Source organism: Elephas maximus, chromosome 19 (genome assembly GCF_024166365.1).
Source record: "Elephas maximus indicus isolate mEleMax1 chromosome 19, mEleMax1 primary haplotype, whole genome shotgun sequence".
Classification (NCBI taxonomy): Eukaryota; Metazoa; Chordata; class Mammalia; order Proboscidea; family Elephantidae; genus Elephas; species Elephas maximus.
The window spans coordinates 8038315-8059570 of NC_064837.1; the positions used below are offsets into that span (position 1 = coordinate 8038315).

The following is a 21256-nucleotide window of genomic DNA, read 5'->3' on the forward strand; positions in this document are numbered from 1 at the left end:
TTACTGATGAAGATCAAACACTATAGCCTTCAGTATGGATTGCACCTAACATAAAGGAAATGAAAATCTTCACAACTGGCCCAAAAAGCAACATCGTAATGTTACCAATCTCCAGTCTGACACAAAGGGTCATTGCCTTTTCCCGAGTGAGAATACACATGAAAGACAAACTTTATCTTCAGCAAGTTTTGTTTTGCTTGAGTCAAGCAAAAGGAGTCAGCAGGGAACTAAGCCTCTCAAAACAGCTTGACTAAGCCTCTCAAAAAGGCTGAATCAAAAACGGAAGCACTGCTAGGGCTTATATGGGTTCGGTGGAGACAATAGAGTAATGAATATTTAGTGGGCTTCTTTCAAGGGGCGGGTACTTCTCAGGATGGCAGTACATGTTAATTAGTTTGCGTGCACATCTGGAATCCAAGATGGAACCTGCTGATATTCAAGATGGAGTCCTCTTGGCAGCCCTTGGCATCACTTATTATGGGATATAGTGCAAGTGCACTGATTTTTGGCACTACATCACCATCTTCAGAGGGCTAAGGAAGGCTAACAGCCGTCACACTTTGTTCTGTGCATGCGGGGAGCCTGTACAGGAGGAAGGGACTAGAAAAACAGTAAGAAGGAGGTAGTAATTGTTTCAATGTTATCTCATGTTGACAGGGTGTGGTTCCTGTTTACCCAACTTCTAGATGGTAATCTTTTAACAGCTCTTTTGTTCTGCCAGCACAGTTAATCCTATCTGTCTCAATAATAAATGAGAAAAGATTGAAGTTGTCAAGGATTTCATTTTACTTGGATCTGCAATCAGCATCCGTGAAAGCAGCAGTCAAGAAATCAAACAATGTATTGCATTAGGCAAATCTGCTGCAAAAGACCTCTTTTAAGTGTTGAAAAGCAAAGATGACACTTTGAGGACTAAGGTGCGCCTGACCTTAGCCATGGTATTTTCAATCACCTCATATGCATGCAAAAGCTGGACAATGAATAAGGAGGACAGAAGAAGGACTGACCCTTTGAATTATAGTGTTGGCGAAGAATACTGAATATTCCATGGACTGCCAGAAGAATGAACAAATCTGCCTTTGAAGAAGTACAGCTGGAATGCTCCTTAGAAGCATGATGGCAAGACTTTGTCTCACATACTTTGGACATGTTATCAGGAGGGACTAGTCTCTGGAGAGGGACATAATGCTTGGCACAGTAGAGGAAGACCCTCAACAAGACAGATTGACACAGTGGCCGCAACGGTGGGCTCAAGCATAAGGATTGTGAGGATGGCACAGGACCAGCAGTGTTTCACTTTGCTGTACATAGGGTCTTCTGTGAGTCGGAACCGACTTGAAGGCACCTAACAACAACAGATTAAAATTTATTGAATTGATGTGTGAATTAATGAAGGATAAACATCACATTGTATATACTTCTCTTTATTTCTCTAGAGCTGGTGTCAGCAAAATACAATACACCACCCATTTTTGTAAAGAATGCTTTATTGGAACACAGCCACACCCATTTGTTAATATATTGTCTGTGACTGCTTTGGGACTATAGGGGAAGAATTGAGTAGTTGCCGCAGAGACTATATGGCTGCAAAGCCAAAAAAAAAAAAATTGCTCCTTGGCCCTTTACAGAAAAAGTTTGCCGATCCCTGATCTAGACCAGTGCTTCTCAGTCTGTACTTTGCATACAGATCACCTGGGGGAGCTGATTAAGATGCAGATTCTGATTCAGGGGTGACGCTAATGCTGGCGTTCCAAGGACCACAGGCACTACCCAGGCGCTAGAACATTGTGTATGATGCTTTGTAACAAGGTCTGGCCCCATGTGTTTGTGTCAGGTTTCTCTGGGTCTCTCCCAGACTGCAGCTCTCAAAGACTGGACCAGACACAGTTGAAGAACAAATCACTTTATTAGCAGAGGCTCAATATTATGAAGTTCTCCCCTAATCCCTGGACCCACACTTCTCCAGCTCAGGGTCTTACTGATGTGAGGCACTTCTCCAAGTTCCCTAGAGGAATTCTACAGAATTGTGAGAGGTCATGGTTTCCTATCTTTTTAAATATCTGTGGTCAACCTTTACCCATCTGTCCCTTTGGGTAGCCTCCAGCCCAGCCTCTTTTCTTGCTTTCTCAGTAGCCCTACAGAAAACTAGATCTGGAGAAGCAAGGCTACTCCAGCTAGAATCCACTTGGATGGGCTCTCCTTAGTTTTCAGGTTGAAAGTCCACACGTAGGTTGGTCCCCTCTGACAAGTCTTGTACAAAGGACAGGGATAGACACTGCGGCAGTCCTGCTTATCTGCAGGGATGGCTTTGATGAACATCACAGGCATGGGGGGTGTCAGGTCCTTCAGCTTTGCCTCTGTAATGATCCCAGCCTGAGGACAAGAACATGAGAATATCCATCTTAGATCATACCCAGAGCCCATCCAGCCAGCCTTGCTTCTGTCAGAAGATCCAAGAGAGGAGAGACTGGCATGGCCTTGGATGCCTTTGCAACTACCCCCTTCCAGGTTCTCTAAACAATACACGATGAAATGAATCTTGTATGTGGAAAGCACATTTCTGTTTTCATTCAGCCTAAATCACTTCTTGAAGCAGAGTTCTAAAAGCTGCTATTTATCATACATAGATTAACCCCTTTGGAGCTTGAGTCTCTCCTAGTTTTGTTTTTTAATTCATTCATTTCATAAACATATTGAATGCAACTGTTTGCCAGGTGCCTTGCTAGTTGCTGGGGATTTAAAGATGAGTTTTTTTTTAAGACGTAGCCCCTGTCAGCAAATGCTTTAGATTTTAAGGCTTTGATTACATCCTGTTTCTGCCTCTTCATTTTCATATGTGAGCTCATCCTCCGTCTAGAGCACTTTGACTTCTTGAGCAAAGGCACTACGTTTTATCTTTCTTCAGGTAATAGGAACCTGGCCATTCTGTAGCTTTCTAGATGGGGCCTTTCTATGTTTTTTTGAGACATCTCAACAGGCCTATCTAGGGCATTCCACCCCCCGCCCCCCCCCCGCCACCACTAGTCCTGAAAAGGAACCCTGATGGTACAGTAGTTAAGAGCTTGGCTGCTAACCAAAAGGTTGGCAGTTTGAAGCCACCAGCTGCTTGTTGGAAATCCTGTGGGCAGTTCTACTGTGTCCTGTGGGGTTGCTATGAGTTGGAATTTACTTGATGGCAATGAGTTTGGTTTTTGGTTTGGTTTTAGTTCTGAGAAATGTTTTGAGGAAGAAAAGGGTTTGTTGGTCTAATCATCTTGGGAAATAGTGCTTTCCATACCCTGTAGTTGCAGCCGGACAATGCATACTACCGTTGATGACAAGAAGTTACAGCAGTAATAAAACTGGGCCAACTTTGTTTACCTTCGCATTTCCCAAACTTATTTGACCACAGGACCCTTTTCTTTCAAACCTGTTAATTCTCCCATGGTACTAGGGTTTTAGGGAACTATACTTTGGGAAAGTGCTGCTCCAGAGTCATTCACAAATTACTTGCCTGTGTCCAAGTGGCTCTGAGCCACTCGTGCTATGGACAGAGTTTGGTTTATGTTCTATAAAATTGATTTGAAATGAAGGAGGTTCCCCTTTGTTTCTATTAGAGGCTGTTATGAAATGTGGTGAGTTTCAGAACCAAGGTAAGTAGCAGTGACCCTCCGACCCACCTGAATACTTATGGTTGGAAGCAGGGATAGAAATTTTTTCACCCCACATACTATAAAACCAATCCTATTAAAGTATATGATTCAGTGGTTTTTAATATATTCACAAAGCTGTGCAATCATCACCAGTTTCTAATTCCAGAACATTGAAATCACCCCCCAAGAGAAACCCTGAAACCATTAGCGGTCACCATTAGCAGTCAGGTATTGAATTCTGTATCATTTGTTGAGTTGTCTACTTCTCCTTTTAATTTTTTCAGTTTTTGCTTCATGTATTTTGGGGGCTCTGATGTTAGATGCATACATAATTGTTATATCCTCTTGATGGACTGACATATTTATTATTATAAATTATTCTTCTTTGTCTCCAATAACAACTTTTGTCTTCAAGTATGCTTTGTCCGATATTAGTATAGCTCCATAGTTTTCTTTTTGTTTGCATAGTATGTATTTTCTCTGTATTTATAAAGCATTTGTGTTGTTGAATCTAAAATGTGTCTCTTATAAGCAGCATAAGATTGGGTCATTTAAAAAATGCATCCTACCAATCTCTGTCTTTTAATTGTAGTGTTTAATCCATTTACACTTAATGAAATTACTAATAAGGTAGGATTCACACCTGGCATTTTGCTAGTTGTCTTCTCCTCCCATTCCTCCATTTCTGCCTTCCTTTGTGTTAAGTAGATATATTTGACTGTACCAATTTAATTTCCTTGTTTCTTTTACCATATTTTTTAGTGTTTTTTTTGGGTATTATAATTAACATATTAATTGATAACAATCTAGTTCAGATTAATACCAATTTAATTTCATTAGAACACAAAAACTTTGCTCCTATATAACTCCATTCCTTCCCTTGCTTTTGTGCTGTTGTTGTCATACAAATTACATTCTTATACATTGCATTCCCATCCATGCAAATTTATAATTACTGCTTTATGCAGTTGCCTTTAAATTAGACAGGATAACAAAGAGTTACAAAAAAATAAATACTACCTTTTATATTTAACTATGTAGTTACCTTTACTAGTGCTCTTTATTTCTTCATGTGGAGATACTGTCTAGTGTCCTTTCATTTCATTCTGAAGAACTCTTTAGTATTTCCTGTAGGGCAAGTCTCCTAGTGACAGATTCTCTCGATTTTTGTTTTTTTAATCTGGAAATGTGTTAATTCCTCCTTTATTTTTGAAAGACACTCTTCTGGACATAGAAATCTTGGCTAAGTGTTTTTCTTGGCACTTTGTATACGTTATGTCCCACTATCTTCTGGCCTTTATGATTGCTGATGAGAAACCAGCTCTTAATCTCTTTGAGAATCCTTTATAAATGATGAGTTCCTTTTCAATTGCTGCTTTCAAGATTCTCTCTTTGTCTTTATCTTTCAACAGTTTGATCATAATGTGTGTCTTGATGAAAATCACTTTGAGTTTATCCTACTTGGAGTTTGCTGAGGTTCTTGGATGTATAGATTACTGTTTTTCATCAACTTTGGGGGAGTTTTCAGCCATTTTTTTCCCTAATATTCTTTCTGTTCCTTCTTCTCTTTCCCCTCCTCGTGAGACTTCCATTATGTATTTGTTGATATGCTAAATGGTGCTGTAGAGGTCTCTGTGGTTTGGTCCCTTTTTCTTCATTCTTTTTCTTTCTGTTCTTAATGCTGGATAATCTCAATCGACCTATCTTCAACTTTGAGGATTTGTCTGTCAACTCAAAACCGCTATTGAGTCCCTCTAGTGAATTTTCATTTCTGGTAGTATACTTTTGTACTCCAGAATTTTTTTTTTTTCTATCTTTACTAATATTCTCTATTTGGTGAGACAATGTTTGCATACTGTCCTTTAGACATGGTTTCTTTTAGTTCTTTGAACATTTAAAATAGCTGAGTTAAAGTATTTTAATTTCTTGTTTAATTTTTGTTTCTTTGTATGTCTCCTAGTCTTTTTTTTGAAAAATGGACATTTAAATAATACAGTGTGGCAACTCTTGAAATCAGATTCTCCCCCTCCCTAGCGTTTGTTGTTGTATGTTTGTTTAGTGACTTTTCTGAACTGATTACCTGTAAAGTCTGTGTGCTTTGTCATGTGTGGTCACTGAACTGCCATGCTTGGTTAGCTTAGCAGCCAGCAAATGATTGGACAGAGATTTATTTAAATGTGTGGAACCAGTAAGTCTCCCTGTCTTTGCTGAGGGGCTCTGTGTGTGTTTTGGGACATGTCTTCAATTCTAAAACAAACGGGTTACAGCTCTGTCTTAGTTTTTACTTCCTGCTTGCAGAGAGCCTCAACATTAGACAGAGATGTGAACTTAGGACCTAATTTAGTCTTTCTTGAGCATGTGCACAGTCTGTACATGGATACTGACTTTTACATTCCCATGGATATGTCAGAGCTTTTTAAAACCCCCTAAGGAGCCCTGGTAGACTAGAGGTTAAGCAGTGGGGTAACCAAAAGGTTAGCTGTTCAAACTCACCAGCTGCTCCCTAGGAGAAAGATGTAGCAGTCTGCTTCCATAAAGATTACAGCCTTGGAAGCTGTATGGGACAGTTCTACTGGGTCCTATAGAGTCAATGTGAGTTGGAATCGACTTGATGGCAATGGATTTTTGGAAACCCTAGTGGCTTAGTGGTTAAGAACTTCAGTTGCTAGCCAAAAATATTGGTAGTTTGAATCCACCAGTTGCTCCTTGGACACTCTATGGGGCAGTTCTACTCTGTCCTATAGAATCACTATGAGTTGGAATTGACTCGATGGCAACCAGTTTTATGTGTTTTTTTTTTTTATAGGCTTCATGGGTGGCACATATGGTTATATGCTCAAATACTAACTGAAAGTTTGGTGGTTTGAGCCCATCCAGAGGAGCTTCAGAAGAAAGACCTGGCAATCTCCTTCCAAAAGTTCCCAGCGTTGAAAACCCTATGGAATGCAGTTCTGCTCTGCAACACATGGAGTTGCCAGGAGTTGGAATCAATTAGATGTCAACTGGTTTGTTGTTTTTGGTTTTATGGACACCTAATTCCCAACTTTTTCATTTCAACTTTGTGGTTATTCTATTGTTTGCCCCACTGTTATTCACAGCCTCAGGCAGTCGCATTGATAAACAGTTGCCTTTCATTGTTTCTGACAAATGTCTCTGGGGAAAATAGTGTGGAAATGGGGCTTTGAAGGTGCTTGAGCCATGTTTTGCTTTTCTCAGTGGCTGCCAGGCTGCTGGCTTTCATTGCGATTCCAGACTGCTGGTTTTTAAGGCTGCTGCAGAGTTGGGGCCGGGGAATGGGAATAGGGCAGGTGAAAGGCCATAAAACTTGCTCTTTTACTGAGGTTGTCATTATTCTTGGGAAAAAAAAAAAAAAGACACTCCCTGTATTGCTCTAAACTTTTGGTTAATTTCCTGAGTTCTGAAAAATTCGACTCAATGTTCTCATTGTTTTATAGGGGACAGGATTTTTAGGAGGTCCTTAGTCTACCATTTTTGTTGATATCCTAATGGGATAGAATCTTTGTGAACAAGAGCTCATTGTGGACACGTATCTTTTTTTGGAGAGTTTTAAAAATGATTATAATTAAAAAACAACGACAGAAAACCAAACCCATTGCCATTGAGCTGATTCCAACTCATAGCAACCCTATAGGACAGAGTAGAAACTGCCCCATAGGGTTTCCAAGGAGCAGCTGGTGGATTCGAACTGCCGACCTTTTGCTTAGCAGCCTAGCTCTTAACCACTGTGCCACCAGGGCTCCTATTAAAAATAAGGTAATGAAAATTGGAAGGTAGATGACTAGAGTCAATTTCCTTTCTTTCCACAGTGCCACTGCTCTTCTCTTCTGAGCTTCTTCCCTACTCTTCCTTTTTGTACTCTATTTTAGTTTCTCATTTTGGTGTTTTTTTGGATCCTGGCTGTGGTCTAGTCTACGCTACACCTAATACAATCCATGTGTGATCTCTACAGACAGAATCTTGTACAAATGTCCAAGCAGAGAGAGGAAAGTCAGCTTACTTCTTAAGGATCATGCTGTTTGAACAGTGTCCCACTTTAATGTATTTTCAATTGGCTCTTTTTATGCGTATTCACATGGCCTCCTGGGACCTTCCAGTTCATCTAACAGTTCTCTTCCATTTCCTTGGTATTGACTGCTAGAAGTATTGTCACCTTCAAAGTGGGCCATTTGACTATGCGCTCCTTCCAGATTATGTGTATAACAAGTGTAATTTTGTCCTAGAATTATCCATTCTTATTTATTTTATTTTTCCCAGCCATCTGTGCTTGTTTGCCAGTTCCATATCCATGACAGAGCAGTGTCTCCAATCTTGTGGTGACTCAGTTTTTAAATAGCCTCTCCAAGGAATTTTTTTTTCCAAAATGTCACTTTAAATGACATTTACTGGCTCCCCCGGTGCCTATGGAACAATGTAAAAGGCAGAAGGAGTCCCTGCTCTCCTAAAGCTCATAAACGAGCAAAGTGGGCCAGGGAGGTGAAATGACATTTCCAGGTCACACAGTGGCAGAGCTGACTGACTCCCAATAGTAGCTAACACTTTTTGAGTGCTCTGAATGTGACAGGCACTGTTCAAGTGTCTTAACATTTATTGAATGTTTCCAACAACTCTATTTTCCCATGAACAGTCGAATAATTGGGTACATGGAGAGGCTAAACTATATCCAAGGTCACATCGATAAATGTGGTGCTGGGTGTAAGACCCAGCCAGTCTTAGTCCAAAGCCTTTGCTTTTAATCACTCCACTCTACTTCGCTGCAAAGCCTACGCTATTTGCACCACACCTGGCTGCATAAAAATGGCTTGATAGCCTCAAGGAAAGAAAGCTTATGTAGGTAAAAAGATTTGGGGGCATCACTTTTAGTCATCACACTCTATGTGAGACAATATGTATTTAGTCATCTCATGAGATAATGCCCTTTGTCTTATCTGAGGATTTACCTGTATGTCCCAGCAGGCACCTTCCATGAAGAGGCCATGGACATAGGCCCCTTCCCGAGGTGGGCTCCTGAATTCTTCTCTGTTCTTCTTTGTCACATCACACTGCAGGGACATCTGGTCCAGTGGCCATTCATTCTTGCGGGCCATGGACTGCATGATGGCAGTCAAGAATGACTGGGGGTTGAAGAAGCCTGTCAGCCACACGGTGGTGGGCAATGCAAAGTCACCTGTCCAGGCCTCTAGCTCCTTGATTCTGTTGAGGAGGTCCAAAAACCAGGCTGCCAGTTTGGCTGTGGAGGGGTAGGCTCGCCTGGCCCAGGGTTCTGGCACCATGTCTAGGTACAGGGCATTCTGTAAGTTCTCCATGTCACTGGTCATGGTCAGTTCCCCCTGAGGAAAAGAATAGGAACAGGAAGAGTGAGGAGGCATGAAATCTCTGCAAACAACCAGCCTTAGTGCCCTCTAACTCATGCACCTAGGCAGACAGGACATGGCTTCAGGGGTGGGTGATGCAGTGACCATCTGTCAAACACCTGATTTGCAAGACTTGTCTCACAGAACCTGTTCCTCTAAAACTCTCCCTTCTCCAGAGATGTCAGAGTCTATACCTGTCTACTGACTCTGTTTCAGAAAACCCAGTTGTTTCCCACTACAGACCTTAATCCACCTGTGTGTTACCTGCCTATTCAACCCTATGCCAGAGCTTGGGGTCTACAATTTTCTTCCAGCCTTTGCAGCAGCCCTGCAGGCATCTTAAAAACATCAAATCCAAAGGCTGAAAGAGCAATATTACCCCCAATCAAGGATTTCCTAAAAGAAAAACAAGCTATTGGATACAAAGTAAACTTTAAACTACCCTCTTTCAACTGCTAGTTGGCCAATTTGTTAAAAAAAAAAAAAAGGTTTGCACCAAAAACCATCCTTAAATTAAACTCGCTAACTTTGGCTCTGCCAAATATCTCTGACGATTTCTCAAAGATTCCGTCTCTATTAGAGTCGTTTCACATACAGGTTAGAGTAACCAACAAGACTTGGCTTACCCATTGAGTAAAGACTGCTAGACTGTGAGAGAGGCCTCTGTGGGGCCTCGAAGCCCCTTGCCGGTGGGCTGGAGACTGGCACTGTGAATTTCTAGGCCCAACTCTTTATCTCACCTTTTGTAACTGTTAAAAAGGGTTATGCATATCTGCCTTTGAATGAACACATTCCTGGGTTTTGCAATCTCAGCGCAAGAGAGTAACCCTCTGACTCCTGATTTGGAGGAAAAAGACTAAACAAATAACTTCTTTATGAACTTACCAGATAGAATGTAGCTGTTTATATACACTTTCTATACTTTAGGGTCTGGTGGCCGGGCTATTTTAAGATAAATATTTTAAAGAAAAGGCAAACATCCCAAACATTTAGACCAATGGTAACTGAGCACAGCCAGAATTACATATTTTTCCCTTCAAATAAATGAACTGTTTACAGGGATAGAAAATAGATTTCATCCCTTGTGTCTCCTCAGATGTACTGCTGTGCTGCCCAGAGCAGTGTGTTGTGAAGCATTCTGAGGTCACATCAAGGCTCGATGGGAGGTATAAGTGCCCTGTATCTGCCACCAAAGCTTGTTACTTTTAACCACACCCACATCAGGTGAACAAAAGTTTCTTGTGGTAGATTTCCTTAAGGATCTGATGAAATGAACCCTTCTACTGGGTTAAAATGGAAAAAAAAAAAAAGTTCTCTTAATTTAGAATCTCCACTTTAGTGTGCACAGGCTTCTTAAAAGAGGCCATAAAACACTACTTGTAAAGTGACAGAAGGCAGACAGAAAAGGTCACATGTTGTCAGATTCTGTTTTTATGACGTGTCCAGAATAGGCAAATTGCAGGGGCTGGGAGGGGAGAATGGGCAGTAACTGTTGAATGGGTGTGGGCTTTCCTACTGGGGAGATGGAAATGTCTTGGAAGTGGATAGATAGATGTGGGTGCGGAACATCGTGCATGTACTGAATGCCACTGAATTGTGCACGTTAGAATGGTTCACGGCTCATTTTATGTTGTGTGAGTTCTACCTCAATAAAACAACAAAAACACTACGTACTTCTGTATATGAGCCAAAAGAAAGCTTCTGAAACAAGATGGTCTTCCACATGCCTCCAGTTATGTGATAATTTACCATAAATAATTTCCCTTAAAATAGCTGATCACAGTAAAATAAAATTAAAAGTTAACTTTAGTGCAAAGGGAAAAATTTAATGATCAGATGATCTTTTTACTTTCTTTTACGAGGCCCCACTGGTACTTTCCAAAGCCTGTGTATGATACGTTTTGGTTGACAGAGGAAAGACGTCTCTTGAAAGCTTGCTGTGTTTTGCAATCTCATTGCATCATTATGAGGGTTAAATGAGATGATGTGTGGAATGCCAGGTGCTGTGCCTGGACCAGTGTACGTGCTCAGTACCTGCTGGCTGGGACTGCTGCCCTCGCACTAAGCCTTGATTGTGCTTATTCCTCTACAAACTGTTTTGAGTTTTGTTAAATTTAGGTGTGTCTATGGAAGCACGTTATATATGTGAATGCCATCTGTTACACAAGTTGATGGGGGGATAAAGGCCCCCTCTCCTGGAGTGGTCTCAGAACATGACCCTGCCTAACTCTGCTGTATTGGGGTAGACTACGGGTAGTACTGGGATAAGTGTGATGAAAAGTTACTGGTCCTCTGGCACCATCTCTGAGGGCAGTGCCAGAGCTAGACAGACCTCAGACAGAACCCCGGCAGCCACTCTACTTTGCATGCAGACAGATGTCCTTTGTTACCCGGTGGTCACCTGTGGCTAAATCCCCAACCGACTCAGTGTTACCGCAGGTTCTGGCCACAAGGGAAGCCATATAAGCCTCTATTTCTGTGAGTTTCATTGTAAGAAGAAAGGATGTGCTTCAGTAAAGATGAAAATATATGCAATGCTTAATTTCCAACACCCTTGAGAAATGAAAAGCCATTTTGTTTGCAGAGAATTAAAATGTATAGCTTGGCTTTCTTAAAAATTTGTCACATGTACTGATAAGATTACAGTTTGTTCTGACACTGCTTTTACATTTACTAGCTGAATGTGGAAACGCTGGAACTATAAGGAATGTACTGCCTCTTAGGTTCTGCCAGTCTGAGAGTGAAGCAGGAACAATTTAGGACAAAGAGAAATCATCCACCGTGCAGTTAGGCTTCTGGGCTTCGGGATTCGCGTGGCTTTGCAGAGAAGCAGAAACGACTCATTTTCAGAGGAAGCCCCCGCCCCAACCTCGATCCATGAAGTGTAACTGTGTTCCCTTCTCAGGAGAAGAATGTGTCTACAAACTCTAGGGCAGCATTTCCTGAAAGGCATTCAGAGAAAAATCAGTTTCCTAGGATGTTGTCGGAGTGGTGGAAGCTAAGGTGGGCTGATGGGAAGGTGCTGTGGCCAAGTTCTCGGTAAAATGACCTTCCTTAAAGGCTCAAGCTATTCTAAAATAAAAAACCTGCTTGTATTTGTTTCTTTCAGCACCTCCTGAACTCATCGGCTGGATCCCTTGTAACACCCACTGACATCTGCACTTATCTGATCATGGGTCGAGCAGCCCCGGGATGTGCTTCCTTGGTGTCTTGGCCATCTAGTGCTGCTGTAACAGAAATACCACAGGTGGACGGCTTCAACGAAGAGAAGTTTGTTCTCTCCCAGTCCAGTAGGCTACAGGTCCACATTCAGGGCGCCAAGTCCAGGGGAAGGAGGAGGGAGAAGTGAGCAGAGAGAGAGGGACCTGACTACCACCAAGAAAGAAAAGCTGGGAGCAGAGCACATCCTTTGGACCAACGGTCCTTGTGCTGAGAACCTCTTAGACCCAGGGGTCTATATGGAAACCCTGATGGCGTAGTGGTTAAGTGCTATGGCTGCTAACCAAAAGGTCGGCAGTTCATATCCACCAGGCGCTCCTTGAAAACTCTATGGGGCAGTTCTACTCTGTCCTATAGGGTTGCTATGAGTTGACTTCTTTGTTCCTGTTTATCTTCAATGCTGAGTTTTTTTAAATACATGTATTTTTACCTTTTATTTATTATTGTTTTTGTGATTGCTGAGTCTTTTGGTTTCTCTTCTTTATTTTGGTGAGTAGTTTTATTTACTTTCTTTGTGGTTATGAGGATTACATTTAACATCCCACACTTAAAATACCTTGTTATGTCTTGAAACCACCTTAACTTCCTCAACATATGAAAATTCCATATCTTCACCAATCATCACCCCTTTTATTTTGATATTGTCATCAATTATAACTTTGTATCTTGGTTTCCCTGCAGTCCAAGCTTAAATTTATTTTATTGTTGTATATATTCAGGTGGCTGTTAAGTGTCATTACTTTTCTTTTGGAGGACTTTCTTCAGTATTTCTTATAGAGTTGGCCTGATATTAACAAATTTTCTTAATTTTTGTTTATCTGGGAATGTTTTAATTTCATTTTGTTGGATATATTATTCTTGGCTGGCAGTTCTTTTCTTTCATCATGGTTTTTGAAGGGAAGTTGGCACTTAATCTTATTGGGGTCCCCTTGTATGTGATGGGGCTCTGGTGGTGCAGTGGTTAAGCATTTGGCTGCTAACCAAAAGGTCAGCAGTTCAAATCCACCAGCTGCTCCTTGGAAACCCCATGTGGCAGTTTTGTAGTCCTATAGGATCTCTGTGAGTCAGAATCGACTTGATGGCAATTTTTTTTTTTTTTTGTATATGATACTTCACTTTTCTCGTATAGCTCTTAAAATTTTCTCTTTGTCCTAGATTCTCAAAAATTTGATTTTGATGTACCATGGGAGTTTCTCTTGAGAGTCAGTCATCCTGTATGGAGTTTGTTGCTCTTCTTGGATGGGAAAATTCCCATCTTTTGTGATGTTTGAGAAGTTTTCTGAGATTATTTCTTCAAGTTTCTTTCTGAGTTTACCTCCGTTTTTTCTTGCTTTGGAACTCCTGTTATGCATTAATTATTCATTTTCACGGTGTCTCACATATCCCTTAGGCTTAGTTCATTTTTCTTCATTCCTTTTTGTTTGCTTTTCAGACTGAGCATTCTCAAAGACTTTGGTCCTTTCTTCTGACATTTCAGTTCTACTTCTGTGTCCTTTCATAGTGTTCATTTCTGTTACCTTACTTTTAAGCTCCAGTATTCTAATTTTTTTTTTAAGAATTCTCTTTATCAAAATTTTTGTTTTGTTGTTGTATTGTTTTCCTGATTTCCTTTAGATCGTTATCCATTTTCCTTTATCTCTTTGAGCATTTTTAGTACTAATGATTTGAAATATTTGTTGGGTAATTCCATTGTTTGTTCTTCCTCTGGGATTATTTCTGACCCCTTGCTTTGTTTGTTTGTGCCATCCTTTCTGCCTCTGTGTATGTTTTATAATTGTCTATTGCCTATGGAACATTATGATTTATTTATTTGTTTGTATTTAGTTTAGAAGATCAGGAGATTAGCTTCTTTCCCTTCTCTTTAGAACGTTCTTGCTTCTTTTCCCAGGGTTTACTGGTCCACCTGTCCTAGCTGTACCGTCCTAGAACAGCTTGCTCAGATTCTTTGGCCTGTGCTACTTAAAGTTCGCTTCTCTATGGCTGGGTGCTTCCAGTCTTGGGGAGGGGTGCCTGTGATTGTGATGTTGGACTTGGGTGAAGGTACAGGTGGTGCCAGGCTGGGATGAAGCATGCCTGCTGTACCAGTCTGGGACAGGCCAGCTAGTAAGGTACTGGTCTAGGGGCATGGCCTAGGGTGTTGCACTTGACCAGGGGCTGGGCTGCAGACCGTATGCAGGACCTGGGCAAGGCTGCTGGCTCTGCTCATGTCAGAAGTGGTGCCACAGTGCTGTACCGGTCCTAATGGGGCCCTGGGCATGGTACTAGTCCTGGTGCAGTGTTCTGGGCTCTGTATAGGTCTGGGGAAGGTGTCCTGAGCTCTACCTAGGTCCGGGGAAAGTGTTTTAGGCTATGTGCCTGAGGGGATGGCTATGTTGCAGCGCCAGTCCAGGGGTGCCATGAGTGTTTGCTGGTTCTGACCGAATGCTTTAGGTTTCTGGATAGGGTGTGTGTTCCTGTTGGGTTGGGTTTGAGTGGGCATGTCCACAGCATCAGGGTAGTTGCTCTTGGAGAAACAGTGGGGTTGGACGGACACATTTATAACATCAGGTTGTAGTGGGTGCACTTCAGGCAGGTGGGCTGAGCCAGGATCAGGCTGCCTGGGTGGTGTTCCTGCCATGGGTGTTTGGGCAGAATTCTCACCTCAGGCCAGTAGGTTCCTGGCGGGGAGCTCAGCCTATGGGTGCCTTTCATCATAGATGACTGGGGTAGCCTCCCATGAGTGGTTGGGCTGTGGAACTCTACCAGCCATCTCCAGCAGATGGGCTTCCTGGGTGATGCATGTTTACGGGACCAGTCTCCAGTTATTACACTTTATTGCATTTCCCTAGGTTAGGGGAGCAAACATCTCTGTAGTGCCGCTGTAATTTGTGCCCTTCTACCATGGCACTAGTATCAGCTTTCTCGTTCCACATTGTAGTTTCCTACAGTTCAGTTTGCACCACTCTCCTCCGGTAGCATTCCCCCGGGGCTTCTGGGATTGCATCTTATGCTACACCCAAGTCCCGCTCTCTCCCAGTTCTGCCCAGTCCAGTTATGTACCCTGTCTACATTGTTGCTCTGTTCCAGAACTGGTTTCTTAATTTCTCCATCTGAATCTGTATTCTCCATATTGCTCCCTTCCTGTGCTCTCTGCTTGGAGGTGCCATATGTCTCCATCCCAAGGTGGTTGCGATGAGCTATGCTGCTGAATTGAGTAGTACAATTTTCTAAACTCTGCTTTCCCACTGTATGTATCCTGCCTTCCTCTTGATCTGCTTTCCCTTTGGTTCTCCAGCTCTTCAGCTGCTATCCTGGGTTCCGAGATCTTCAGTTATATCACTTCTTAGTTGTCTATTTCTGACATTGCTACAGGGCGATGTAATTGTGCAACCTTCTTGCCCCTGTCCCCCCTTGATAGCACTTTTTAATGGATATTGCTGTCTGATCTCTAGCTCATAGAGGGACCAGGAAAAAAAAGCAACATACAGTAGAACTTTCAGGATGACTGCTTCTGGGCCATTCTTCTGTCACCACCAGTCTCCTTTTTGAAGTTCATCACATCACTACTAACTGGAGTGGACCCTTTGCTGCAGCCAAAGCAGGTTAGCTCTTAGAACAGGTTTTGGGCTCCTCTGCTCTGAATATCTGGAAGGCTTTACCTTTTATTGCCATCTGTTGTAATCTTACCTTCCTCCAAAGCCCCTTGATGCCTCCTTTTCTCTCAGGCCTTCTCTCACCCCACATACCTGCTTCTTCCCCTCTTCTCCCACATTTCTTGTATTATAATCAGTTTGTGTGTCTATCTTTCCTACAAGACTGTCATTTTGGAAGGGAGGGCAGGCTTTCCTTCCATTCTACTTGGCATCCTCAAGCTTGAAGTCTCACGTCTTGTCCAAGGAGCTCATGGATCAACATTGCTTGAGCTAGACTGAAAGAAAAGAGAAACTTCCTCCCCAGCACTCTTCATCTTTTACCAGGATGCTCTGTGATTCATGACACCAAAAGGCAGTGAAGGCTTTTAGAAGAAAAATGAGTGAATGAACCAGAGGTCAAATGGATAGACAGACTGAATAAAACTGCATGGATTCAATAAGCTATGATTGCAACAAACCTACTTGAGATAATTACTAATACATACCTGCTGACCACAGTAGTAGAGCTGCATAACATGACAGGCAAAGTCCTCATTTACATTGGAATTTTGTATTTCATTTGATTATAAGCTAGTACATAATGTGGAAACATTACCAAATACTGTCCATGTTCAACATCCCCTTCCTTATTTCTCTCCAACCACATTGTGGGTAGAAGGAAATTAACAGGCTAAAAAACAAAACCAAACCAAAAACAAACCAGGGGAAGAGCCGAAATGGTGTTATAGACAGAAGCACCACACCGTCCCTCCAGTGCAAAGACCTGAAAAACTAAGTAAAACAGACAAACATCAATCCTGGAACCCTAAGTGTCAAATGAAGGGATAAAGAATTCAACCAAACACCAAATGAAATAGAAAACTGACAGAGAACAGAGAGTGAGGAGAGATACAGAGTGAAGGTCCCCTATCAGCTAATGCCGCACAGATACGACATTTTGGACTCTTCAGCCACTGGATCAAGATCAACGGACAGGGAGTATGGGAAGGCAGCTTCATGGAGCTCCCAGCAGGAGACAGAGCACCCTGTAACCAGCAATACATGGTTTCCCATCCCCTACCCTTCTTCCCTCTGCTTGACCTCTGCCATTTTCTGGCAGACCGTGGTCATGTGGCTACGGAGATGCTGGCTCCTTGCCACTTGGATTTACCCCACCCACACCAGCCAACTCCTTCAATGCCATTTTTTTGTTGCTTTTTTGGACTTCTTCTCTCTCTCTCAGTTCTGTCCTTTCCTTTCTCTTGAACACCTGACTCTATGTGCCATTTCCACTCCTTCCTGACAGGCTATGAAGTGTCACTTGGCTGAAGAACCACTTCCTCTGACCGCACTGCCACGCCAGTGGGCTCCCTGGGGGCATTTTTTCCTTTTTGTTTTTGTTTCTCAGTTTCTTCTCTCTCTCTACCGTCCTTCCCTTCTTTTCTGCTGAATATCTGGCACCGTGTGCCATCTCTGTTTCTTCTAGATGGGCTCTGCAGTGCTTCTTGGCCAGGGAGCCGTTTTCCCAGTTTACGCCACCATCTAATTGGGCTCCCTTGGGGCATTTTTTTTCTCTTCTCGGTTTCTTGTCTCTCTCCACCTTCCTTTCTTACCCTTCTCCTGAACACCTGGTGCTGTGTGCCATCTTTGCACCTTCTCAATGGGCTGTGCAGCCCCACTCAGCTGGGGACCTGCTTCTGATGGGATCCCTTGGGGAATTTTCTTTTTTTTTTCTCAGCTTCTTGTCTCTCCCTACCTTCCTTCCTTACCCTTCTCCTGAACACCAGGCAACATGTGCCACCTCCACTCCTTCTTGATGGGCTGTGCAGTGCCACTGGGCTGGGGACCTGCTTCCGGTGGGTTCTCTTGGGGCCTTTTTTTTTCTTTGTTTCTTGTCTCTATATTCCTTCCTTCCAACAACCTGGCCTTTTTTTTTTTTTTTTCTCAGTTTCTTGTCTCTGTCTACATTCCTTCCATTCCTTTCTCCTGGTCACCTGGCTGCGTGTGCCTTTCTCTCTCTCTCTCTCTCTTTTTAATCTATTTTCTTATCTCTCCCTTCCTTCCTTTCCTTTCTCCCACCCACCTAGCTGCATATGTCATATCTGTCCCTTCTTGACAGCACATGCCCAGGGAAATTGTGTGCCTCACCACCTGGCTCAAAAGCCACTGGCACATGACCTCCCCAGCTATGCACCACTCCAATGGTAGGCTCCCTCAGCACTTTTTTGGGCTCCCGTTTCTCTCTCCTTCTCTTCTTTCCCATGCCCACTTAGCTCCACAAATCACAACCTCCCCCCTCCCTCTTGCCTATCTGCACAGTGTGCTGAACATCGCACCCCTGAGCAGCATAGGCATGGTCTACCAGAACCTGCTCTGTACTGACCCTTGGCCTTACCCTGTCAGCCCCAGTACATGCCACAAATGATCCATTCCAGCCCCACCCCCTCCAGTGGACCTGCTCTGCTACACCATAGCTGAACAACTAGCCCTGCCCACTGGAAAAGGTGAGAAGTATCATGCCTACAGACGAGCCAACAACAATGAACACCCAGCCCACCTACTCAGACATAACAAAAGAAAAAAGCAGCATGAAACAAATCAACAATCAATAAATGAGGAAAATAATTCCTGAATGTCCCGAAGACAGCAGACAATATCAAAACATGAAAAACAAAACAAAAGAAAAAACCAGGACAGGATGGTTCCAAAATAAAACACCAGATGACTTTCCAGTAGAAGAAAGGGCACTGAAACTACCTGATAGGGAATTCTAATATTCAGGGCTATCCAAGAGTTGAAGGAAAAGCCAGACAAAAATGAGGAAACAATAGACAAATTCATGGAAAATACAGACAAAATAATGGAAAAGATAGACAAAACAATGGAAGAATTCAAGAATATTATACATGAATGAAATTTCAAAATAATTTCACAACTAGAAATCATACAAAAACAGCAGTTAGAAACCCAAAAATAAACAACAAGATCTCAGAAATGGGTGGAGTCATAGAAGGTTTGAGGAGCAGGTTTGAAACAATGGAAGATGGGAACAGCGAAATTGAAGACAAATACTTGGCTGCCACTTTGTTTATAAAAAGTCAGAAAAAAGAATGAGAAAAAATGAAGAAATCCTGAGAATGATGTGGGATACAATTGAAAGCAAAAATTTGTGAGTGATCAGAGTTCTAGAACAAGAGGAGAAAATGAAAAACAGAACCATGGAAGAATTGCTGACAAAACATTCCTAATATCATGAAAGATTAAAAGCTGACTATCCACAAAACTCAATGAACCCCATATACGATAGACCCCAAAAGAAAATCACCAAGGCATATCATAATCACACTCACTAAAACCAAAGACAAAGAAAGAATCCTGAGAGCAGCTCAAGAAAAACAAAAAGTCACATACAGAGAGGAAACAATAAGACTAAGCTCTAATTACTTGGCAGAAACCACGCAGGCAAGAAGGCAATGGGATGACATATATAAAACCTTGAAAGAAAATAGTGCCAACTATCTTAGTCATCTAGTGGTGCTATAACAGAAATACCACAAGTGGATGGCTTTAACAAGGGTTTATTCTCTCACTGTCCAGTAGACTAGAAGTCCGAATTCAGGGCACCATCTCCAGGGAAAGGCTTTCTGTCTTTGTCAGCTCTGGAGGAAGGTCCTTGTCAGCAGTCCTCCCTTGGTCTGGAAGCATCTCAGTGTAAGAACCTCAGGTCCAAAGGATGCGCTCTGCTCCTGGCACTCTTTTCTTGGTGGGATGAGGTTCCCACATCTCTCTGCTTGCTTCCTTCTTTTATATCTCAAAAGAGATTGGCTTAAGACACTACCTAATCTGGTAGACCTCATGAATATAACTGCTGCAAATCCATCTTATTACAACATAGTCATAGGATTTACAACACATACGGAAATCACATCAGAAGATAAAATGGTAGATAACCATGCAATCATACAAGGGAATCATGACCTAGCCAAGTTGACAGATATTTTGGGGGGACACAATTCAATCCATGACACCAACCAAGAATCATATATCCTGCAAGACTGTCACGCCAATATGATGATGAAATTAGGACATTTCCAGATAAACAGAAATTAAGAGAATATGTAAAAACCAAACTTACAAAAATTACTAAAGGGAGTCCTTCGGTTAGAGAAGAAACAACATCAGACAACAGCTTGAATCTAGGATGCAAGACCGCATCAGCCAGATACCAACCTATGTAATGAGCTCTCAAGGATAAATCAAAACTAAAAGATTTACAACAGGGAACCAGAGAGGTTAATCTGTAAATGACAACAGTGTCAGAACAATAAAAGAGGGAATAAACAGTGTAGGTATAGAAATTTCAAATGGAGAGGAGGTCAAAGTGATACCAAGTAATAAAAGACTAGTTCAAACTTAGGAAGATAAGGGTAAATTTCAAGGTAACCACAAAGAAAGTTAACAAACCTACTCATCAAAATAAAGAAGGAAAAATAAAGTCTCAGAAAACACAAAATTTACAAAAAACAAAAGAAATGAAAAAAAAAAATCCACAAACAAGGAATTCAGCACAAGCGAGTAAGAGGAACTAAGAAAAACACCAGCATCATTAAAAAAAACTGCAAAAATGATAGCAATAAACTCACACCCATCAATAATTATGCTGAATGAAATTGCCTAAATGTACCCATAAAGAGACAAAGAGTGACAGAATGGATTAAAAAACAGGATCCATCAATATGCTGTCTACAAGAGACATACCTTAGAAACAAAGATGTAAATTTATTAAAAATCAAAGGATGGAAACAATATATCAAGTAAAGAGCCACCAAAAGAGAGCAGTAGCAATACTAATCTCAGATAAGATAGACTTTAAAACAAAAGAAACCATAAAAAACAAAGAAGGGCATTATATAATGATTAAACAGACAATCCATGATGAAGAAATAACCATAATATATATCTATGCACCCAATGACAGGGCTCCAAAATACATAAAACAAACTTTAACAGCACTGAAAAGAGAAATCGACAGTTCCACAATAACAGTAGGTGCCTTCAACACACCACTCTCGATAAAGGACAGAATATCTAGAAAGAAACTCAGCAAAGATACAAAAGATCTAAAGGCCACAATCAGCCAACTTGACCTCATAGACATATATAGAACACGCCACCCAACAGCTGCAAAGTACATATTCTTTTCTAATGCGCATGGAATATTCTCCAGAATAGACCAAATCTTAGGCCACAGGGCAACCCTCAACAAAATCCAAAGCACAGAGATAATACAAAGTATCTTTTCTGATCACAATGTCATCAAAGTAGAAATTAACAACAGGAAGAGCAAGGAAAAAAAATCAAACACATGGAAACTGAATAATGCCTGGCTTAACAACCATTGGGTAATAGAGGAAATCAAAGA

The 21256-nt window shown here is 41.8% G+C and overlaps 1 protein-coding gene across 9 annotated transcripts in view; it reads right to left on the bottom strand.

The window, feature by feature from the left end:
* Window positions 1-1501: 1501 nt before the first annotated feature.
* Window positions 1502-21256, bottom strand: part of DNAH9 (dynein axonemal heavy chain 9) — a 468295-nt gene continuing 448540 nt past the window's right edge. For all 9 annotated transcript variants that reach the window (XM_049859546.1, XM_049859547.1, XM_049859545.1 and 6 more), the window contains 2 exons: window positions 8591-8980; window positions 1502-2373 (listed from right to left, as the gene is read on the bottom strand). In XM_049859546.1, the coding sequence (XP_049715503.1) occupies window positions 2146-2373; window positions 8591-8980 (618 nt within the window). In that variant the 3' untranslated portion in view covers window positions 1502-2145. The remainder of the gene's footprint in view (window positions 2374-8590; window positions 8981-21256) is intronic.